This window comes from Callorhinchus milii, unplaced genomic scaffold (genome assembly GCF_018977255.1).
Source record: "Callorhinchus milii isolate IMCB2004 unplaced genomic scaffold, IMCB_Cmil_1.0 Scaffold3, whole genome shotgun sequence".
Classification (NCBI taxonomy): Eukaryota; Metazoa; Chordata; class Chondrichthyes; order Chimaeriformes; family Callorhinchidae; genus Callorhinchus; species Callorhinchus milii.
In genome coordinates, this window is record NW_024704744.1 from 36825539 (window position 1) to 36846699 (window position 21161).

Genomic DNA, 21161 nt, shown 5'->3' on the forward strand with positions numbered 1-21161 from the left:
AATGGAATGTACACTCTCTCTCTGGAGAGCATCCTGCTTACCTAATTCCTGAAATTATCAGGCATAGGTTGGCAAGAGCCAAGGCTTGGGGACCCCAGAATGTGCGTAGAGGTACTGCTGGATTCTAACCAGCTAAAACTGCAAAGTTTGCCATTGAGGACACTGTCTGGCAAGCTTTCTTACTGAGTGGGATGAGTGGGCCAGGAACTTGACTATCCCACGCAGGTTGACTTTATTCTGACATCCTTTTGACAAATATCCGTTTGACAAACAGTCCATCTCCAAGGAAAGCCTGTTTAACCCCCCCCCCCCCCCCCGTGGGATAGTCACTAGTTGGTCATTTGATATCTGACAAGTGCGGGTTTGAGCCCTCACAAGGCGGAATGCAGGAACGAAGAACTCTCACCTCAGAATGAAATGTGTGAGAGCATTGCCATCATCTTCCTGCCCACATCTCAGACACACATACCTTCCCATTGAGCAATGATTCCACCAGTTGGAGGTGCAGAGCCTGAGCAGCAGTTGCTTATTTTTCTGCAAGCCAATCAGGGTGGATCCCAAGCAGAGAACTGCAATTTTTTTTTAAAAAAACAATATATTTTATCAAAAACTAAGAGACAAATTAGAAAGGCCACACAAAAAGCTTGGGTTCCTATGTTGACAAATTGAATGTCCCATTTGACCTGGTGAGTGACATCTGGGAGGGTTAAAATATCATTGCAAATTGGCAGCTGCAGTGAAAGTATCCTAAAATCAAAAAAGGAGAGTATAGATGATAAATTGCTACTGTGGGTGGGGGGGGGAGGGGGAGAAATAAAAATGAGACACTGTGTGAGAGTATTTCCTAATCTCATTTCATTCACTAATCTAATATCATGAGATTTATGCAATTAATGTGGGCTGAAACATTAATAAATGGTTGTAATCCTCAATTGAAGCAAGCAGTCTTTATTTTAATAGTCACAAAGCTATGAATATGAACCTTGTATGCATTGTCAGACTAAAATAAATAACATCTATTTTGAAAGGCCTCTCTTTGGGGCTAAAGCCATAAATAACAGTCACAAGTCTTGAAAGTAAAAAATCTGTGACAAATTATAAGGAGAGGATCATCGGAAAATAAAGATCGAGGTCACTAATGTGATGAGCTGTACAAATGAATTAGATTTGAATTAGACCTTGAGGGCAGAACTAAAAGATACAGATTATAAAATTAAAAAGACTAACATGGGACAAGAGGGTAGAGAAATTGTTTGACGGAATGTATATGTGGAACAGCATTAAAAAATAACAAATGTAGCCCTAGTTAACTCCTTTATCATTGGATAAGTGTAAGCTTGAGAACATGTTTGGAAGATATAGAGATGGATGTAATGACTTCTATACTGCTTGAGGAGGTGTGTTATGGAGAGGTCAGATTTAGCGATGTGGAGATGGAGATGGAGCAAGTTCATGTTTCATTAGCTCTGCACCTCAGCAAAATTCTTCCATTCTTTTATGGATCTTCTGGGGGAAGAGCATTTAATGGTGATGTGGCCATCGAACCAAAAGTGACTTAACAATGTGATTAGTCCTACATTATTAATGCACCTGTAACCTTTTTTACGTTGTCTAGTTGCTTCATAAAATTGTGCTGGAGGGTTCAATTTGCGAGTTGTATAAAGTCTGGGTAAAAGTATAGCAAGCAATAAGTGTAAACACATGTTCAGAGGGAATCGCAGGTGCCAGTAGATATCTAATAACCAGTGAAAACATGTGGTACTTTTCATTAGTTACTAATTAAATGAGAGCACTTTAATTTTCTCAGGACAGGCCACATGATTTACACAACTTGCAAATTGGACCCCAGTGGTGTGCAAGATTCTGTCATATGCTACGATCACTGTAATATTTATTTGATTGAAAAAGGGGATCAGTGAAATACACACATGTGAATCACTGTGAAGCAGCAACAAAAACTTAAGAAAATACAATTCCAGCCGAGTGAACTGAGCTATACTTCATTGATGTAGCAGCAAAACAGTGATGCGTTCACTTTTGTCACTTCTGAATTCTATGGTCACCAGGGAATTATGAATGAGTTTTCACACACCTTGAAAATGTGTACAGTGCTGTACTGTTGATCAGCAGAGAGCAGAAGAGGTCATTTTGCTGAAAACCAAATTCAAAACTTAAAACTGTGAACCATATCCCAGAGATTTATGGATACACTTTACTAAACACAAACAGACTAGTCTCAAAATCGTGATGGCAGCTTTCTTCTCATACTGCTCCTTCTGTGTCACATCATGTATTTTAACATTATTGCACTTTAGTCTAATAATTAAAGCCTTGCCTTTCTCACTCACGCCTGCACATAAAGCATGTCAAGAAATAATAAATCAAAAAATTAATAGAGATAAAAGTGCTAACTTTGCCACAAGGCTTACCAGATTGGGCACAAAATAATGTCATTTTTCTTGCAGAATTAGCCAACAGTAATGATGTAGGGTTTGCACAATCTATTTGACTTGCGAAGGCTCTGAGACGCTCTCCTGTGTGAAGGGCGCTATATGCAAGTTGTTGGTGGTTACAAAGTCACTTGGAAAGTCAGAGTTCAAATTGGATCTGTACAAACTATGGCACATTCCAATTGTAGTTTGATGTGTTCAGTGTAAATCACTGTAATGTCTAACGTGTCAATTTATTTTCCCTTAAAAACAGAAGATTCTGGAATATATTTCCCATCAGTGAAAAGGGCTCCAAGCAAATATCTGGTCCGCTGCTCTGATTTGGTGAAGGACTGGTTAAGGAGGCTGAAGAATTCTGGGAAGGTTCTGCTTCTCATCACCAGCTCACACAGTGACTACTGCAGGCTGCTCTGTGAACACATTCTGGGGTAAGCAACAGCAAGTCCACAAAATCTCCTGTAACTGACTGAGAGCTAGCAATGACGGCTTTCGAATTGTCACGAACTCCACATCTATGAGTACTGGAGTAAAATGGTGAGTGAGCTTGAGCTCCAGCACATCCTTTCACAACAATAACAACTTGCATTTATATAACGCCCTTCACTTAGGGTAATGTGCTTTACGGGGACTGGGCTGGATGCTGAGCACGCGGAAGGTAGCCATAAGTCTGTTCGAATAGATAGGATTTGAGGTGAGAGGAAGTGACAAGAGGACAAGGCGGAGTAATAGAGTTAGGGAGATCCAGAGGTTAGGGAAGTAGGAACCAAAGGCTTGATCATCAATGGCAGTGGGGAGAGGCCAAGGGATGTGCAGCAAGCCCAAGTAAGCTGAGGGGAGGAGTAGCATAGGAGAAAGTCAGACAGACATACCAAGGAGTGGATGTACTTGTAGGCGAGGGAGAGGCTTGAAATCAATCGAAATGTTTCGATTAGTAATGAGTTTGTGAATTGTGGTTCTTTATACAAGGAATTAACCAACGCATGGGATAACATTCCACCTGGGACTAGATTTACACTATTAATATTTCGTTTTTGATATTTCAGAGTTGGTCAAAGTCTTAAATGCAGTCTTTAATTTTGAAACTGGTTTTCTTGTACGTTTGTTTTAAGAACTGGCCTTTCCCCGTTTGTTTACGGAGAAAACAGGTTTCAAAGTTAAAACTGAATTTGACAACTTGCCAAATTCTACACAATCCAAAATGCTATGTTAATAGAGTAAATCTATTTTTTATTGGTATGTTTCAATCGGGAAGCCACCCTGGACATCTTGTTATATAGTTCGGCTTTCTTCTCCTTTCGCATATTATCAACGTAGGTCTCTTCAACTTTTCAAAGGTCATTAACTGCAGTGATTAGTCTTTACTTACTCAGTCAGGTTTTAAATCACCTTCCTTTAATTCCTTCAAGGATTGAGTTAATTTCACATCGTACAGCAGACCATGTGATTTAATGGTACAAAGAGCATCAATAGTTCAATTAGTCGGGGCCATATGCCAACTAAAATAAAGTAAGGATTTTTAAAGATATAAATAGAATGTGCAACCAATGACTCCCACAGCTTATATCAACTGAATGTGAATAACAGTCTGTTATAGTATATTGTAATCACTGTGTATTAATGGAGAAGCCATGGAAATGTACAATAGATAAATTACTGCTAATAATAATCCTTGCATTTGATATAGCGCCTTATCACATCTTCAAGACGTCTCAAAACGTTTCACAGAATATACTGTAAAGTGAATTGATTCTATATTTTGTGAAATTAATCTCTGAACAAGATAATACGATAATATCACTGATGTGAAAGTATTAACATGTTGCACATTCCCAGAGTTTTTAATTCCATCATCTAAATTTACTTCGTTACTTTTCTCCCAAACCACTAGAATAGGTGGACGTGTCACCCATTTAAGTCTCATCTAACTGATGGCACTCAGTGCTCGTTTGATGATGAACTGGTGTGGACCTCAAAGCCACAAGTTTCTGACCCAGAAACAGGAGTGTGGCCAGCCTAGCCAAACTAACACTTACTTACCTTCTAACATACAGAATACAATACAAAATTACATTTGTAAAGTGCCTTTCATGTCGGGAGGATGTCCCAAGACACTGGGATGTTAACTATGAAAGTTAACCCAGTAATCTGGCTGTATTTATCTTTAGCTATAGACACTCTACCTACTACAACATACTCCCTCCCGATTAAGAGGAAATGACAATAACAGGAAATCTGGATGATCTGGAATTTTTTTTGTTGGGACTCAACCCAGATGTTCTTCCACTCTTGGCTCTTGGTGATTCTACAAAACGAAAACACGTGATAGAGATAGAACTCAGTTAGACATTCTGAAGCGGGAAGAAAAGTTTCTGTTTGTTCAAATGTTGTAAAGTGATAGAGGAAAGATACAGAAGAACCACAGAAATTTATGAAGAAGAAATATAGAAGGTGGCCATTTGGCCCATTATTTCTGAGCTCCCTCCCTCATGAGCAATTATTTCAGGCCCATTCACCTGCCCTTTCCTCATACCCCTGTAGCTAACTCACCTTCTGAGGATCTCAACACTGCATTACTCTCTTCATGTGGCAAGGCGTGAAAGGCGTTATACAAATTTAATTTGCTGTTGTTGGCAAGTGTCGTGACTCTTTTTGTAGGCAAATGCGACAGCCATTTTGCACACAGCCTAGTCCCACAAATGCCATTAGCTGAATGAGCAATTACTCTGGAGATTGCTGACCTTAGACACTGTGAGAAATCCTCTTCTCTTTTTGAATATCGTCATAGAATGTTTAAAGTCCACCTGAAGAAGAGGCAGACAAGACAAAGGTTTAATGTTTCACCCAAAACACAGTACCTCCAGGAATGCCGCCCTCCTCCAGTACTGCAGGATAGGGTCAGCTTAAACAGTGAGCTCAAGTGCTGACCTGCTTCTTGAACCCACAACCTTATGATTGGAGGAAGAAGAACCAAAAACATAACACATTTTCATCACAACCCTCAAGCTTCGCTTACAAAATATACAGTCACAACACTACTTTCATAGTAAAACCCTGTGAAGCACTTTGAGACATCTCGATGGTGTAAAAGGTGCTGTATCAAATGCAAGCAATATTATTTTATGGAGGTTCAGGTGATATGATGATGTGTTTCAACATCAGCAATGTCCTCGGGTTGCTCATTGGTAATGAAAACAGCTCGGACAGTGCCCCTTTAAAACTCCCAAAAATGTCCAATACAACTAATGTTAGAATTTTCAGGACCAAGCAAACATGGTGGTGAAGATGTGGACGAAATATTCTGCACTTTTATTTCTGTATTCTGCTTTTCTTAAGATAAGTTTCTGTTTTTGAAGCCTACCACATTAGAATGATCAGCTCTCACATCATATCACATCATTTCTGATGAGAGTAGATTTAGAAGCTGCAGACTTTGCTGCTGGAAGTGAAACTTTCTTGGGCTGTCTGACCTTATCAGCTACAGAATTCTACCCAGTGTTGTTTTACTCCTGCAGTATTATCGCCCTGTTAGTCACATGCTCCAAGCTAAATGCTTTCCAGATGTTTTTCCTATCCTGACATACCACCCCCCCCCCCCCACACACACAGACACACACTCAAACATTATGTTTCTTTCTTTAAAGCAAGCTTCACATTAAGCCCTTTCAGTGTATCCATGTGCATTTCATACTTTGAACATTGAATTTCTTTTTGGCAGTTGTCTCCTCTCCAAAAAAACCTATTGGTGAGAAACCTAATTTTTAAATGTCTAAAGTTTTATATTATAAGCTAGGAGCAGCGAAATACCAGGCAGCATATTATATATTCTTTATTTGTTTAATAGGACATTTCACTTCAATAAATGCTGACAGGCTGCAATATAGGCGATAATACGCAACTCCCTCACCTCGAATAAACTCCATAACCCCAGGCAGCTCTGTTTAATCAGGGTAAGCAGAGACTGTGTTTTTTTATAGTACACACTGGAGACTAGCAGCAGTTCTCACTGTTTCTATCACATAATCCTATTGCTGGATGTTATCAATGTTTTTGGTAATCCTCCAGAACAGTGTATTTGATTTTAATGAAGATTGAATCACACATAGCACCTTGACTGGTAAACAATGAAGCTTAGACTTTAATAGGTCCAGGTTCTTAGGTCCTCAAAGAAATGTAATAGTGATGTACAACAAGGCTTTAAGCTCCTGAAAGTACCACTGGTTATTTTTTAAAAACTATTTTCTTAATCTGTTGGTTTAACAAACAAAACTGTAGCAGTTTTCTGCACTACTATACTGTGTATGAAAGAGGAGAAAGTCATTACCAGGACTGGGAACAATCGTTCCAAGATACAAAATCAGTCTTATAAGTATATGAGTAAATTTGCATTTCTCGCAGGACCTTTACCCTACATTGTGCTTCACTCACAATTGTATTATATTTCACCACATGTTTTTCATATTTTTTTCTATGCATTTCTCCCCCATATCCATGTGGTTCCAGCCCACAGACATCTGCTCAGAGTGTGTTAGTATTACTGTTCACTCAGCTCCCCGAGAAGTGTGAGGAGTACTTGTGGAGGAGAAAATTCTCCTCACTGCCATTTGATACCAACTGGAATTATGCTATTTGATACCCCTTTGTTTCCTTACCCACCAATGGTCCAGTCTGAATCAAGGATGTCAATTTGAGAGTGTTGCTTTCCACTGATGAGTAGTGCACTTGTGGGTGTCATCGAGGAAGGCAGAGGATTGGCTTTCTCAGCATCTTTCTCCCCTTTCTTCCTCTTTGTTTTTGCTGTGGTTTGTTCCACAGATACCGGTCACACTCTAGAACCTTGAACTAGTGGTTATTTTTTATATAGTTATTGAGTTTTTATTGTGAGTGCTGATCAGCTATTCAACCACAGGCCATTACAGCCAACCTAGCTTCTGTCCTCACCTCAGATCCAGTATTTACATCTCCATCCTTGGTCACTGGATAGAGACCAGGATAAGAGAATCACAATCGAGCTGGTAGGGGGTTAGGAGGTCACAGAGGTAGGGGGGAACAAGGCTACGGAGGGCTTTGAGGGTAAGGACCATTCTATTCTATCTATTCAATCTATTCTAATCTATCTATTCTAAAATGCTTTTACATTTCTACCCAGATCAACTGTGGTTTGGCTCACTCCAGATATCGGCTTGAGGCTTGCACCATTTACACTGGTCCAGACCTCAAACCTCAGAAACATAGGTTGTAAACGCTCAAAAGGACGACAGTGCGATGGTTTCATGTCTCACATTGTTAATCCATCCCAGTAGCAGAAAAACGGAGCCCGCTGAGCGGAGGGAGGGGCAGGATGTTAGGGGGTTTCGAGGTCGCAGAAGTAGTGGGGAGCAAGGCCATAGAGGGCTTTGAAGGTGAGGACCAGGATCTTGAACTGTATTCTCTGTGTAATGGGAAGCCAGTGGAGTTGGGCGAGGAGGGGGGTGATAGGGTCACGGAGCCTGGTGCGGGAGAGGGCATGGGCTGCAGAGTTCTGGATGATCTGCAGCCTATGGAGAGAGGAGTTGGGGAGGCCGACAAGCAAGGAGTTTGCATAGTCAACCCTCGATGTAATGAATGCGTGTATGAGGGTTTCAGCAGCCTGCGGTGTGAGACTGTGGTGGAATCGGGCGATGTTGCAAAGGTGGGGGAAGGCAGAGGGGGTCATGGCACAATGTGGGGTAGAAAGGATAGTTGAGGGTCAAACAAGTCACCAAGGTTCTGGACTGGCTCAGTAAGGTGGAGTGTCATCCTTGGATGGTGATGCCATCAGTGCCTGAGGTGTGGAGGCGCTGACGGGAGCCAATCAGGAGAGCCTCGGTCTTGTTGACGTTCAACTGAAGAAAGTTAGCTCTCATCCAGGACTTGATGTCCGACAGACATTCTGTCAGGACAGCAGTGGTCCTGGAGTTGAGGGTGGAGGCAGAAAGATAGAGAGTTGAGTGTCATCCGCATATATGTCATGTCTGCGGATGATGTCACCAAGGGGGAGCATATAGATATTGAAGAGGAGGGGACCAAGGACAGAGCCCTGAAGAACGCAGTACGAGATGGTGCGGGGCCTAGAGGAGAACCCGTTTGTGAAGATGAAGTGGAGGAGGTGTGAGGTACGATCTGAACCAGTTAAGGACAGAGCCATGAAGGTTGAGGTGAGAGGAGAGACGGTGGATGAGGATAGAGTGGTCAACAGTGTGGAAGGCAGCAGAGAGATCAAGGAGGACGAGGAAGCAGAGGGAGCCCTGGTCACAGATAAACAGAATGTCATTTGTCACTTTGACCAGAGCTGTTTCTGTGCTGTGGGCGACATGGAAACCGGATTGGAGGGATTCGTGAAGGGAGTGGTGGGAGAGGAAGGAGCGAAGCTGGGAAGCAACAACTCATTCCAGGACCTTGGAGAGGAAAGGGAGGTTGGAGATTGGGCGGTAGTTTGAGAACCACTGCACCAGATAGAAGATTTAATAGCACTGTTGCAAAATACAGTGTCATCAAAATGATCAGTTCATCATTAAAAAATTATGTAAGAATAATAATGTATTATAATAATCCTTGCGATTAATTTAGCGCCTTTCATTTCCGGAAGATCTCTCGAAGCATCTTACATCAGTTTGCTGTAAAGTGTAGTGACTATTTTGCAGGCAGATATGAAGTCCATATATGTAAATATGTTGCCGTATATTATCAGGGAAGTGAATTCAGAAGCAAACATGTTGGGCCTCTGAGTTTTTTCTCATTCCTTCTCCTCTTTGTATCTATTTATGTGACCCATCATCTTGAACCCATCCTTTGTAGCTGGTGTTGTGTATTGTAGACCCCTTACAGGGTGGGATTTTATGGAACCTCTTTACCATCCCCCACGAGTGTGTTATACTGGGGCTGCATTGTCATATGCATTTCTATACTGTGCATAACAAGAACATGAATAACACATCGGATACTGTACTTATGAAAAACAAATGTATGTTCAGCTTAGGACCAGCATAGATTCTAAGAAGTTTGTATTAATAAAAATAATAATACTTACATTTGTTATACTGCCTTTCTCATTGGGAGGACATCTCAAAGCACTTCACGGTATATATTGTAAAGTGCAATGACTGTCTTTTGTGGGTGAATGCATTTGGATTAGTTGCATTTAAACGCTTTCAAACATCCTCTTGATGTGAACAGCGCTACAAAAAAAGGAAATTGTATTGTTTTATGCTGTATTATGCGTTATTATAGAATCAACATCATTTTAAATCCAGTCGCTGAGTCTGTTAAACTAAAGAATTTTAGCAAAATAAACCTAATGCAAGTGCTTCCCAATAATTATTTTTTCTCTCCCCCCTTTTTCAGAGAAGACTTTGAAGAATTATTTGATATCATCATCACAAACGCTTTGAAGCCAGGTTTCTTCTCACAACTGCCACAGCAAAGGCCTTTTCGAACTCTTGGTAAGTCAGACACCCCTGGAAATGAATTGAATACTTTTAGCAGTGTGCATGAAATGTGACAGACAAGGCACTGACTTCAACTTGATGCTGTTAACTTAAGAGGAATTTTCTTTTTTTTTCTTTACTCAAAGGGTAATTGGTGACTGAAGCAGGTTGCCAGGAAAAGTGGTAGAGGTCAAGACACACTGGACTCATTTAAAAACAGCTTAATGCTGTGATGGGGCTTGGTAGGGTGGATGGATGAGAATGGATGAGTCGAAGGGCCTTCTTCATCCAAACTAATCTCTCCAAATATAGATGGGATGCACGGAACCCTCAGTTTGGTTTGGATACCCTTAAGCATGGTGATGGGTTCCTACATGTGTCAGACATCCGGTTGATCAAAGAAAAATAATGAATGGTCGGACAGATGTTAAAAAAGCTAATGGTGGGTCAGGCAAGGCGGGGAACGTGAAGCAGGCTGGAGCCTGTTGAGTGGAGTGAGCGAGCAGGATGGTAAGGAGTTCGCAGAGGTAGGGGGGAACAAGACCATGGAGGGCTTTGAAGGTGAGGACCAGGATCTTGAACTGTATTCTCTGTATGATGGGAAGCTAGTGGAGTCAGTCGAGGATGGAGGTGATAGGGTCACGGAGCCTATCACCAAACTATTCATCTATTCATCAATCTCCTGATCTCCACTGTACACCCCTGGCCTCAATCCCTCCAGAGGCATCATTACTAATAGCCCCTCCCCCATTCCACTTAACAGAAATCATGTGTTCAGTGGTCAGATATGCCCTAGTTATTCTGTGACCCGAATACCAATCTCAAGCAGACATTTATCCAGTTGTTTCTAAAGGAGTTAACCGACAGATTACCAACATTTTTTGTTGGGTATCTGTTGCATGTATCCACTGTTCTATTGAGAAAAATAAGTCTTCTAATCTAGTCCCACTTTAATATGAAACGTATTCCTTCTAGTTCTGCTCTCACAGTCTAAAGTCAAAATAGCTGCTTACGTGTAGTGGAAAAAGCAATATGGCATTTTGTTGAAAGCTTCATCCTTTATAAATTGCTTTACTGATTGAAAATACCATCAGGCCAGTAACTGCAAGACAGATAGGCTTAAAAAACTGCAAACATTAATTTATACAATGTCACATTGTCCCGCAGTTTACTAGTCACCACATTGCTGTTTGAATACTTATAGACGCCATACAAATTCTGTGGAGACAATTCAGAACCAGGAATAATGTGGAGAAATTTGTTACCTTTTCATACAAAGTAACTGTTCTCCCTCATTGACTCAGACCCAGTGGAAACAAATTGTTACTCTCAGTATGTTTAAGATTAAGATTATTTTCCTGTGGCTGTGGTAGTAGGATTCAGGGATGGCTAACATTGAATTCCACTAAGCCCAAGCCAATGTGATTTATCTCCTGCTGGCTGGCTCTTCTCATGGGATGGCTGAAGCTCAGAAGTGGTGGTGTGGGAGGATTAGATATATCTATTTAATTACTTTATATAAAGGAGATTTGACATGTGGAACAGTTTGCCCCAGGGATAGTGAGCAGTTTCCAGAGGAATTAGATAATATTTTGGCACCCAAAGAGAAATGTAAAAAAAGGAAAATACGCTATTTTAAAATGGGATAAGCCGGGTGGACTGATATGATTTTTTCTCATCGTACACATTACTATGTTTGTATCCAAACAAACAACAACAACAAGATTACATTTGTATAGCGACTTTCACGTCGGAAGGATGTCCCAAGGCGCTGGACAGAGTACAGCATTTCAGACCCGAGCTGGGGTCAGGGGGGAGAAGAGAGGGGAGGGGAAGGGGGTTGACCAATGGCCTGGTCGAAGAGAAGGGTTTTGAGGCGGCACTTCAAGGAGGCTAAGGAGAGGGTGAGGTGGAGTGATTGGGGGATGGAGTTCCAGAGGTTGGGGGCAGAGTGGCTGAAGGTTCTCCCGCCAATGGTGGGGCGGGTGGGTCGGGGGATGTGGAGCAGGCCGGAGCCGGCTGAGCGGAGGGAACGGGCGGGTTAGTAGAGGGTTAGGAGGTCACAGAGGTAGGGTGGGGCAAGACCATTGAGGGCTTTGTAGGTGAGGACCAGGATTTTGAACTGGATCCTCTGAAGGATAGGGAGCCAATGGACTCGGGCGAGAATGGGGAAGATGGGGTCACGGAGTTTGGTGCGGGAGAGGACATGGGCTGCAGACTTCTGGATTATCTGCAGTCTGTGGAGGGAGGAGTTGGGAAGGCTGACAAAATCTAATTAGCAAGTGTCAGATTGATATATCACTCGCAATCTCTGCGCAGAAACCCAAAGTGACCTGGGGTGATTATCTGATACCAATCGCCTACCTGGCCAGGCGACACAATTTAATAATTGGTATATTTGGAACTTAAGAACAACAACAACTTGGATTTATATAGTGCCCTCCATGCCAGGATGTGTCTTAGAGCGCTTCACAATAACGGATCCCAGAGCCGAGCCAGGGGGAGGGGGAAGAATGTGACCAAAAACGTGGTCGAAAAGAAAGGTCTATAGTCGAGACCTGAAAATAGGAAGAGAGGGAGTGAGGAAGGGAGTTCCAAAGCCTCGGGGCGTAGTGGCTGAAGGCACGGCTGCCAATGGTGGAGCGGAGGATTCAGGGGACAAGGAGGAGGCCAGACCCGGTGGAACGAAGGCAACAGGCACTGTTGTGAGGCGAGAGGAGGTCAGAGAGGTAGGGGGGTGCAGAGGATTGGAGGGATTTGATGACAAGAGTGAGGAGCTTGAAATCGATCCTCTCTGGGACAGGCAGCCAGTGCAGTCTGACAAGAACTGGGGTAATCGGAGAGCGGAGTTTGGTGCGGGTAAGAATACGGGCGGCAGAATTCTGGATGACCTGAATGGTAATGGAGGAGAGACCGGCGAGGAGGGCATTTGAATAGTTCAGCCGAGAGGTGACAAAGACATGGACCAGGGTTTTGGCGGCTTTTGGAGTGAGATATTGGTGGAGACGGACGATGCGTCGGAGGTGGAAGAAAGCAGTGCTAGTGAGGGAAGAGATACAATAAAGCTAAATTTCAGCAAGTCATCCTACAACACATCATTACCTGCAAGGCTTGTGAGTTACGAATTAATTTTCCACTCTCACAAAACTCGATTCCATACAGACTATCCAAATCATCTTTCTCTGCCCAAAAACTAAGTTATTGGAACATGAGGACAGCAACATTATTAGCGACTTTGGAATAATCTCCTCTCCCAGTACCTAATTCATTTGATTGCACTTGTTTTGACCTGACACAGCCTTTTTCTTGAAGGATGCAGTTAGGATTGTGCCCCAAATGGAACCTTGTCCCCAATCCCTTTAAGGACATACAGAGATAATAATAATAACCCTTTCATTTGATATAACACCTTATCATCGAGATGTCTCAAAGGGCTTCACAGGATATACTGTAAAGTGTAGTGACTGTGTGTATTTTGTAGCCAAACATAGCAGCTAATTTGTGCACAGCATTGTCTCACAAACAAGCATGGAGTAAATAACAAATTTTATTTGGGGGATTGTTGATTGGAAAAATGCCCTTCTCTTTTTGAGTAGTGCCCTGGGATCTTTATCGGCCACTTGACCAGGTGGATAGGATCTGGGTTTAACGTCTCATCCAAAGTCTGTTACCTCCAATATTGCAGCCCACCCCCAAAAGTGCATTGGAATATCAGCATAGACTACATTAGTTGCAAGTCCTGAAGTTGGGTTGAACCCACAAACACAGAGATGAAAATGAGATGAAAAACGACTGTTGAGCCAATGTTTCTTGCTCAATTATTTAAGTCCATTTTCTTCCCTTGTCCCTTTGACTTGGTGTCGGCCCCCAAGTTTACTCCCTATTGCTTCAGGAATTGTCCAGTCCATAATATCAGTGAGATGGTTGTTTTCAGATTGTACTATGCACTTAACTAAAATTACCCTGTTGTTAAGCACTTAAGTGATCTTGTTCTTCCATGGAACACAAATGAAGGAAAATGTTAGCTTTTACCAAGCTATGTACTTACATGTTGTGTACATTTAAAGAGGCATGGTGCCAGCAGTAACATAGCAATAGCAAAAAGGGAAAGCTGCCAATGGAGAGAGCCAACAACATTACATTGGATCCATAGGGATCATGAAGTCAGCTTTGTCTTTATTGCCTCCCAGACTACCATTAGAGAATGAGTCAACATAGAGGTATGACCAGAATGTGTGTAATAGTGTGCATTTCTAGCCTTAGCCCCTGCAGCGTTCTTCTGTCAGAGAGAGGAGGTTGTGAGGGGTGCCGCTTGCTTCATGTCAGACCTTGAGTTGACCTTGTTGCATCCTAATATTTATGAAGCTCTGAAGGCCATGTTGGCATACTTCTGCAGTTCGTCATCTGATAGATACATGGTAGACTGAGTCTCAATCCTAAGCCTCTAATGTTCAGATCTTTCCACTGCATCATTCTCATGTCAACCAGCATTGGGTGAAGGTGCTGCATTGGAGCCAGTTAATGTAGGTAAGATGTCAAATGGAATCATAGAATCATGAAATGTCACACCATAGAAACAGGCCTTTGAGCCATCAAGTTTGTGCTACTTTGCACCTTACCCTCTAAAATTCATTTCTTTAACTAGAATTTCTGGACTCTGGTTCAACAACAGTACATCAGAGAACGTAAACTCAGAGCAAAACACTTTAGATACCCTAAAACAGCAGGACAAGGGATACAGCTCCCCACGGAATACAGAGAATAAGCAGCGATATACAGAGTGTGACTAAGTGTGGGAGTGTGAAGGAAGAGAGAGAAGGGAAAGAGCGAGTGAGTGTGAGACACAATGTGCAAGACACAGAGAGAGGGAAAGATTCACAGAGAAAGACTGAGGAGAGAGAGACGGACGGATGATGAAGCAAACCCATAGGGAGACAAGATAGACATAGAGAGGGGAACAGAGATGGGAAGTGATGATGAGAAACTTTTCCGGCAACAGCACTCTCCTGTAGACATCCTTTCTTAGGAAAGTCTTGCTCCCTTTTTGACCAACCTGGGATGGACCACTTTTATTATTTTTATTCCGGTCATTATTTTTAAGTAATTATTTTTGTCACAGTCACATTTTCCAATGAGGAAGAAAGGAAAAGATTCAAAGTAATGTTAAACATCAACGTTTTCTTTGGTTAAATCAAGTTATGGTTAACTCAATTTATGGTTATGCTTAACTCAATTTACTACAGCAGCAGACATAAAAAGTCCATTCTTTTGATTGTTTGGTACTTTGAGTGATTTAAACACTTCAGCTCTGTAATAATCTTCAGGCACCTCTGCTTTCAAGATCTCTTTAGATCAATTTGACCGCTGTTTGCCTGTAACCTACCAGTAATTATCCTTCCCAGTTTACCTGGAGGGTGTTACTTTTCCAGGCACAGGAAGTATCTGGCATTCCTGACAGCAGCTGGTGTGCATAAGTCCCTACAGGTAGCAGGGAACAGCTGGCTGGACTGAGAGCAAGAGGACAGCATTTCAATACCGAATGGAAGAAAGCATTCTATCCCGAAAATAGATGTTGCAAGTATATAATTGCTGAATGTTTTACAAGATAGAACACTAACAGAGAAGACAACAGATAGGGTATGCCAGTGTGGTACTATATTTTCACAGCTGGCAAGCTACTTACATTTACAGAACCGGACAGGTCAGTCAGTGGTTCTGAAGATATGGTAACACAAGAGGAGATGCCTACGGTGTTGTTCATTGAGAAATTCAGCACTTTCACGGTACTGATCATTTTTCGTTTTGTTTTCAATAAAATGCAAGTACAGGCTCACACGTCTGCAGAAGCAAAGCATTGCCCAACTCAGCTCTGGTCTGTAAGCTCTGCTCCAGCTCTTTTGTAAAGTCAGTTTGTGGTTGCACAAGGCAATTAATAACATTGGTGGTGGAGCCTCTTTAACAATGCAGAGTTTACTCTGTGATAATGCAATTTGTCGTGTTTGATTTCAGGCACATAGTTCATATTTAAAATACTGCACAAAGAAGGGGAGCTTCTTTGTTCCAGCTGGTACCACTTACCCACAACAGCGCAACTGGCTGCTGCAAGGAATTTCCTGAGCAAGCACGCCTCCAGGTTTACTGGTTCTGCTTATTTCAATTGAATACAGTGTAACAGTATGAACTAATATAATGCAAACATAGTAAGGCAGCCAGCAGGAAACCTGCTGTATCTGTTGAAAATGAAAGGTAGAGGAGTCAGGCTCTACATCCTTAGCTTGATGTTGCTCTGGGTATTCAAGAAGATCTGAACAAACACAGAGGAATGTCACAGATGGTTTTTAATATAAAGAATTGTAAGGTTGTCGACATTGTTCTATGATATGGGCCCATAGTGAAGAGATTTCCATTAGCAAAGGAGGGGGAAGGAATAAGATATGGGTGCAATTATTGATCAGTTAATCAGTTTCCACTCTATGTGAGGCTGATGCCAATAAACATAATCAAATATCAGCCTGAAGCTTGTGGGCCATTTTACTATATGCATTGAAACAAGTTATGCTGATCTTCACTGTTGCAGTTTTGAGTGTCTGAGTAAACTTTTAACTTCTGATTTAAAATGGAGTTTGGAAAGTCTTAGAAACCCACACTGTCACAGTCAGAAACATAAGGTTTTACAGATTGGCCCAAAGGTCTTAAGCCTGGTACGTCCAATAAGTAAAATGTTAATTTTTGACCAAGGAGAGCGCAGATTTTACCCCTCCTCAACAGTTCAATAAATCATCAAAAGAATAACTTAGAAATATCTCTGGAGCCTCAAATTTATAAAACAGAACTTAGCTACCTCAGATTTTAAAAAAAAACATTCAATGGGAGCTTAAAAGAAGAAACCATTTGCCTGGAGGAGTTTGCTGTTACCTGGTGAGTGTTTGTTTCCACTAGCATTATTTAAGGAATGGTGGAAACTTTACCCCATTATGAGGAGTCACGGGAGATTGAAGCTGATGTTGTATTTTATGCTTGTAGCACGTTCCGCGAGAAAGGTTGAATTTCTGCACATTCTGCAAGTATTTAAGGTTGTGCTTCATGCCTTCAGATCTGCGGGACTCCACTAATGCAGATGGAACTGGGTGTGGTGTATTTGATAGTTTCTGTTATTCTGGCACTCTTTCAGTTTGTTTCCACTGCAAGGTGCTTTATTGCAGATGTCTTATCACTTGTCAGCAGATATCTTGGTCTCAGGCTTATTTTGCTGCGATTACTTATTGTGGACATTTTGTAATGAATATGTGTCCTTGTGAGATTAGTATTTTGTTACGCTTTATTGGAGGATAAGAGGCTTTCTGGAGGTGTGAATTGATGAATGAGTTAGACTGGTTTGGCATATGGGCACAGTGGTAGCCGTTTTTCTGATAACAACAGTAGTCAGTTTTCCGAGCACATTATAAATCCTTGTCTCCATTGTGATTGAATTTGCAAGAGCATATCAATGCCCTTGCCATGCCCAAACTTGAATTGACAGTGGAGATCTGGGATGCAGCATTATGGATAATACTGGTATAGGTTTCAGTGGGATGTAGAAATTTCAGCATATTACTTCTCCAATTATAGTATGTGAACCTGGCAAAGTCCTGAATTACTATCATTATATTCATGTACCTAACTGTACAATTTCTTTGTCAAAGTCACAAACATCTGCATACATTTGTATTTGTCACTTCTGAATTCACAATATTAGACTGCTGGCTAGCGGGATTCTTACTTTACTTTGATTGTTTTGATGAGCAAAGGCAGTATCCCACTGTGGCAATCCGATAGATGGTACAGGCTGTTTTCAGGTCCAACAGTTGTTGAAATGGTCTACAAAATACACAGTCACTATAATTTATAGTAAATCCTGTAAGGTGCTTTTAGACATTTTCATGATGTGATAAAGTGATGTCCCAAATGTAAAGATAATTATAATAATATCTTAATGAAATCACATAGTATTTAAAAGACAAACAATAGGTATGAATTATTTTATGCAGGAATTCTGTTGCTTCCAGATTTTCAAACTGGGATATTACTTTGTAACCCAACATTACCAGCAGATGACTTTCAGTCTCTTGAAGTCAATTGTAGAAGTGGTGTTTGTAGATTAATGTAATCTGGGAGCCTAAACCCGGATCACACTTTGCATTCCTTCACCCTTTCACAAGATATCCGACTGTTTAGATGTTTCCAGATGTTTTTTCATGAAATTTCATTCTGTTTTGTACGCGGTGGGGAAGGGAATTCATAGAGGCAAATGTGTAGTCTATTGGAAAGTAAGTTTGATCTGGGATCATCATTGGTGTATGAAATGGAGTACGAATCCTCCCTGGTCTAATAGACATCAGGAAAGTAATAAACATGTGGTGCCTATTGTGAGGTAGGATTTATGGGTTAATGAGGTACAGAGACCTTAACCAGATGTGGCTATAATTTTTTTAAAAACAATTTAACATTGCTGCCATACCTTTCCTGTTGCACAGAGAGAACATGGAGAAAATGCATGAAAATATGGAAATAAATGTATGTAATGTGCAAGGACCACCTGATAGTATTCAGAAAGCATCAGCAACCCTGAAATTACAGTGATCTCTGGAGACTCATCAAAAGGATTTGAAATTTGAAATAATAGTGTTTGCCAGTGGGTGTTATATGTATTTTTTGCCCTGTATTCAGATGCTAATGAGACTCGAATAAAATGATGAAAGTGAATTGATGACTAGAAGTAACTAAAGAACAAGGAATGCTACCAAAAGCGTGAACAGTTTCTTATTTTTACTGTCAGTTGAAAGGAATGAAGGGACTCAGACTGAAGTTAAAAGGCTTGGACGTGAACGTTTTTCGGAAACCAAATAAAAGGACACCATCGCCACGCTATCTCTTTTTGGCTAATGCTATAGTACTTTATCATGTGCTTCGTCAGAGATTATTCTTGTAATCCAAGATTTGAGCTGAGCTTTGAGCCTTAATTCAGCTTGATAAAAAGATACCGACCACAGATATTAATGGAATGCATCACCATCTGGCCATGTTTCCTTCGCATAATAACATTAAATCCATGTGTGATTTTAAAAAAATTCATATGAAAGTTAGTGAGTGAAAATCTTTGAGGTGCATTGAATCTAGTATTTAAAGAGGCAGTGCATGGTTTTCTTTGGGATAGATCTTGGGGAGGGAGGGGCCAAGGCGGAGGGATTGAGGGAGATAGTTCCAGAGTTTCGGGGTGTTGTGGCTGAAGGCACGAACACCGATGGTGGATCAGAGGTGATGAGAGACAAACAGGAGGCCAGAGCCAGCCGAGCCGAGGTAGCGGGTGGTGCAGTTGGGTGTAAACAAATTGGCTACATAGGGAGATGCCAGGGCATGAAGGGATTTAAAAACAAGTGAAAGGATCTTGCAATTGGTCCGTTCAATAATTGGGAACAAATGGAGCCTGGAAAGGACTGGTGTGATGGGGGTACAGAGTTTTGTGCGGGTGAGTATCCGGGTGGCAGAGTTTTTAATTAGTTGAATTTTGTGTATGGTGGAGCTGGGGAGACCAGCGAGGAGGGCATTGGAATAGTCCAGCCGGGAAGTGACGAAGGAGTGGACAAGGGTTTTGGCTGCTTTTGTTGTGAGCTACAGACGGAGGCGGGCAATTTGATGGAGGAGGAAAAAAAGCATTCCTGGTCAGAGAACGGATGTGGGGTAGAAAGGAAAGCTGGGGATCGAATCTGATGCCTAAGTTGCGCATAGGTTCAGTAAGTCTGAGAGAGAGCCTGGGGAGATTGAGGAAATCAGACCTGCAGGAAAGAAGATGTTGATGGGAGCTAAATATGGCTTCTGTCTTGGTGACATTCACCTGCAGGAAATTTGTGCTCATCCAGGACTTGATGTCCGTCAAACAAGCTGATGGGACATCAGCGGACCGGGAGTCACAGCGGGAGGAGAAGTAGATTTGGGTGTCAGCTGCATACATGTGAAAGTTGATTCACGTCTGTGGATGAAGTTGACAAGAGGGAGCATGTAGATAAGGAAAAGAAGGGGGTGAAGGACGTAGCCTTGGGGTACCCCGCAAGTGACCAGTGTGGGGTCAGAGGCAGGTGGAAAAAACATTTGCCGAGATCTATTGTTGCCAATTTGTTAAGTCGGACTCAAACCATGCGAGGGCGGGCCCACTATGGTGGATGACAGAGGAGAGGCAGTGGAGAGGATGGCGTGGTTGACTGTGTCGTACGTGGCAGAGAGGTCCAGAAGAATGAGGAGACAGAGGGAGTCCTGGTCACAGAGAGAGTGTGTTATGTGTCATGTGTTACTTTATAGCATGTGATGTGGTAATTATCTGTGGTGATAGTTGGTATTTTCTCAAAAGTTGCTCCTTTTAATAACTAAACAGTGCTCTGGGTGAACCCCCATTCCTCCCCACCCCATCAACTTTGGCCCAATGGTTGTCCCTGAAGCTTTCAATTTTTCAATTGGAGTTGCAGGTCATGCAGCACAGAGATAAGGAACCAAGACACAGGATACCATCTCAACTCAATAATAATAATCCTTGCATTTGATATAACACCTTTCACTGTCAGGGTGTGGGGGAGGGTACATCTCAAATCGCTTTGCAGGATTTTATGTAAAGTGTTGTAACGATGTATTTTGTATTACTGCATTACGTCATGTTTTTCATCCCATATATGTATAAGATGCTGTATAAGTGCAAGTTAGTGTACATCTTTACTGTCTTTTGCACTTGTATTGGCTGAAGGGAAGGACGTAGAGGCTAGTTGACAGGAGCAATCTGTCGTATAGTTACGATCTGGGTTTACAGACACAGGGTAAGGAAGTTACATTTACAGATGATACCAAGTTGGGGGATCTTTGAAATGACGAGAAAGCAGCTAAGGTCTTACAAAGAGAACTCAATAGGAGATGACCCACATTGATCTGCTTGCTAGCAGGTTACCTGGTATTTTCACTAAATTTTATTGTTGTTTAGTATTTGACTGACTGATGCTTCAACCCACTAGCCTCCTTTATTTCGTCCAATTTACATTGGACTTGCCGGCTGGACTGCTGGTTAACAGGACATCATCTTAACTTAACAGAACAAATTAGAGTGAATAGTGTGTGGTTCTGGATGAGCAAAGAGAAGGAGAGGATAAATTAAAGTCAAATAATACAGGGCAAAGAATATTTCTGGTGCTTCTATCTGTTTAGTCACAGTACTGCACATAAACAATTCTGTTGTTTATTACTGAATCAAGCC

The 21161-nt window shown here is 41.7% G+C and overlaps 1 protein-coding gene across 1 annotated transcript in view; it reads left to right on the forward strand.

The window, feature by feature from the left end:
* The window catches only part of nt5dc1 (5'-nucleotidase domain containing 1), a 265220-nt gene that overhangs the window by 203695 nt on the left and 40364 nt on the right, over positions 1-21161 (forward strand). The window contains exons 8-9 of the mRNA XM_042332983.1: positions 2704-2878; positions 9810-9907. Of these exons, the coding sequence (XP_042188917.1) occupies positions 2704-2878; positions 9810-9907 (273 nt within the window). The remainder of the gene's footprint in view (positions 1-2703; positions 2879-9809; positions 9908-21161) is intronic.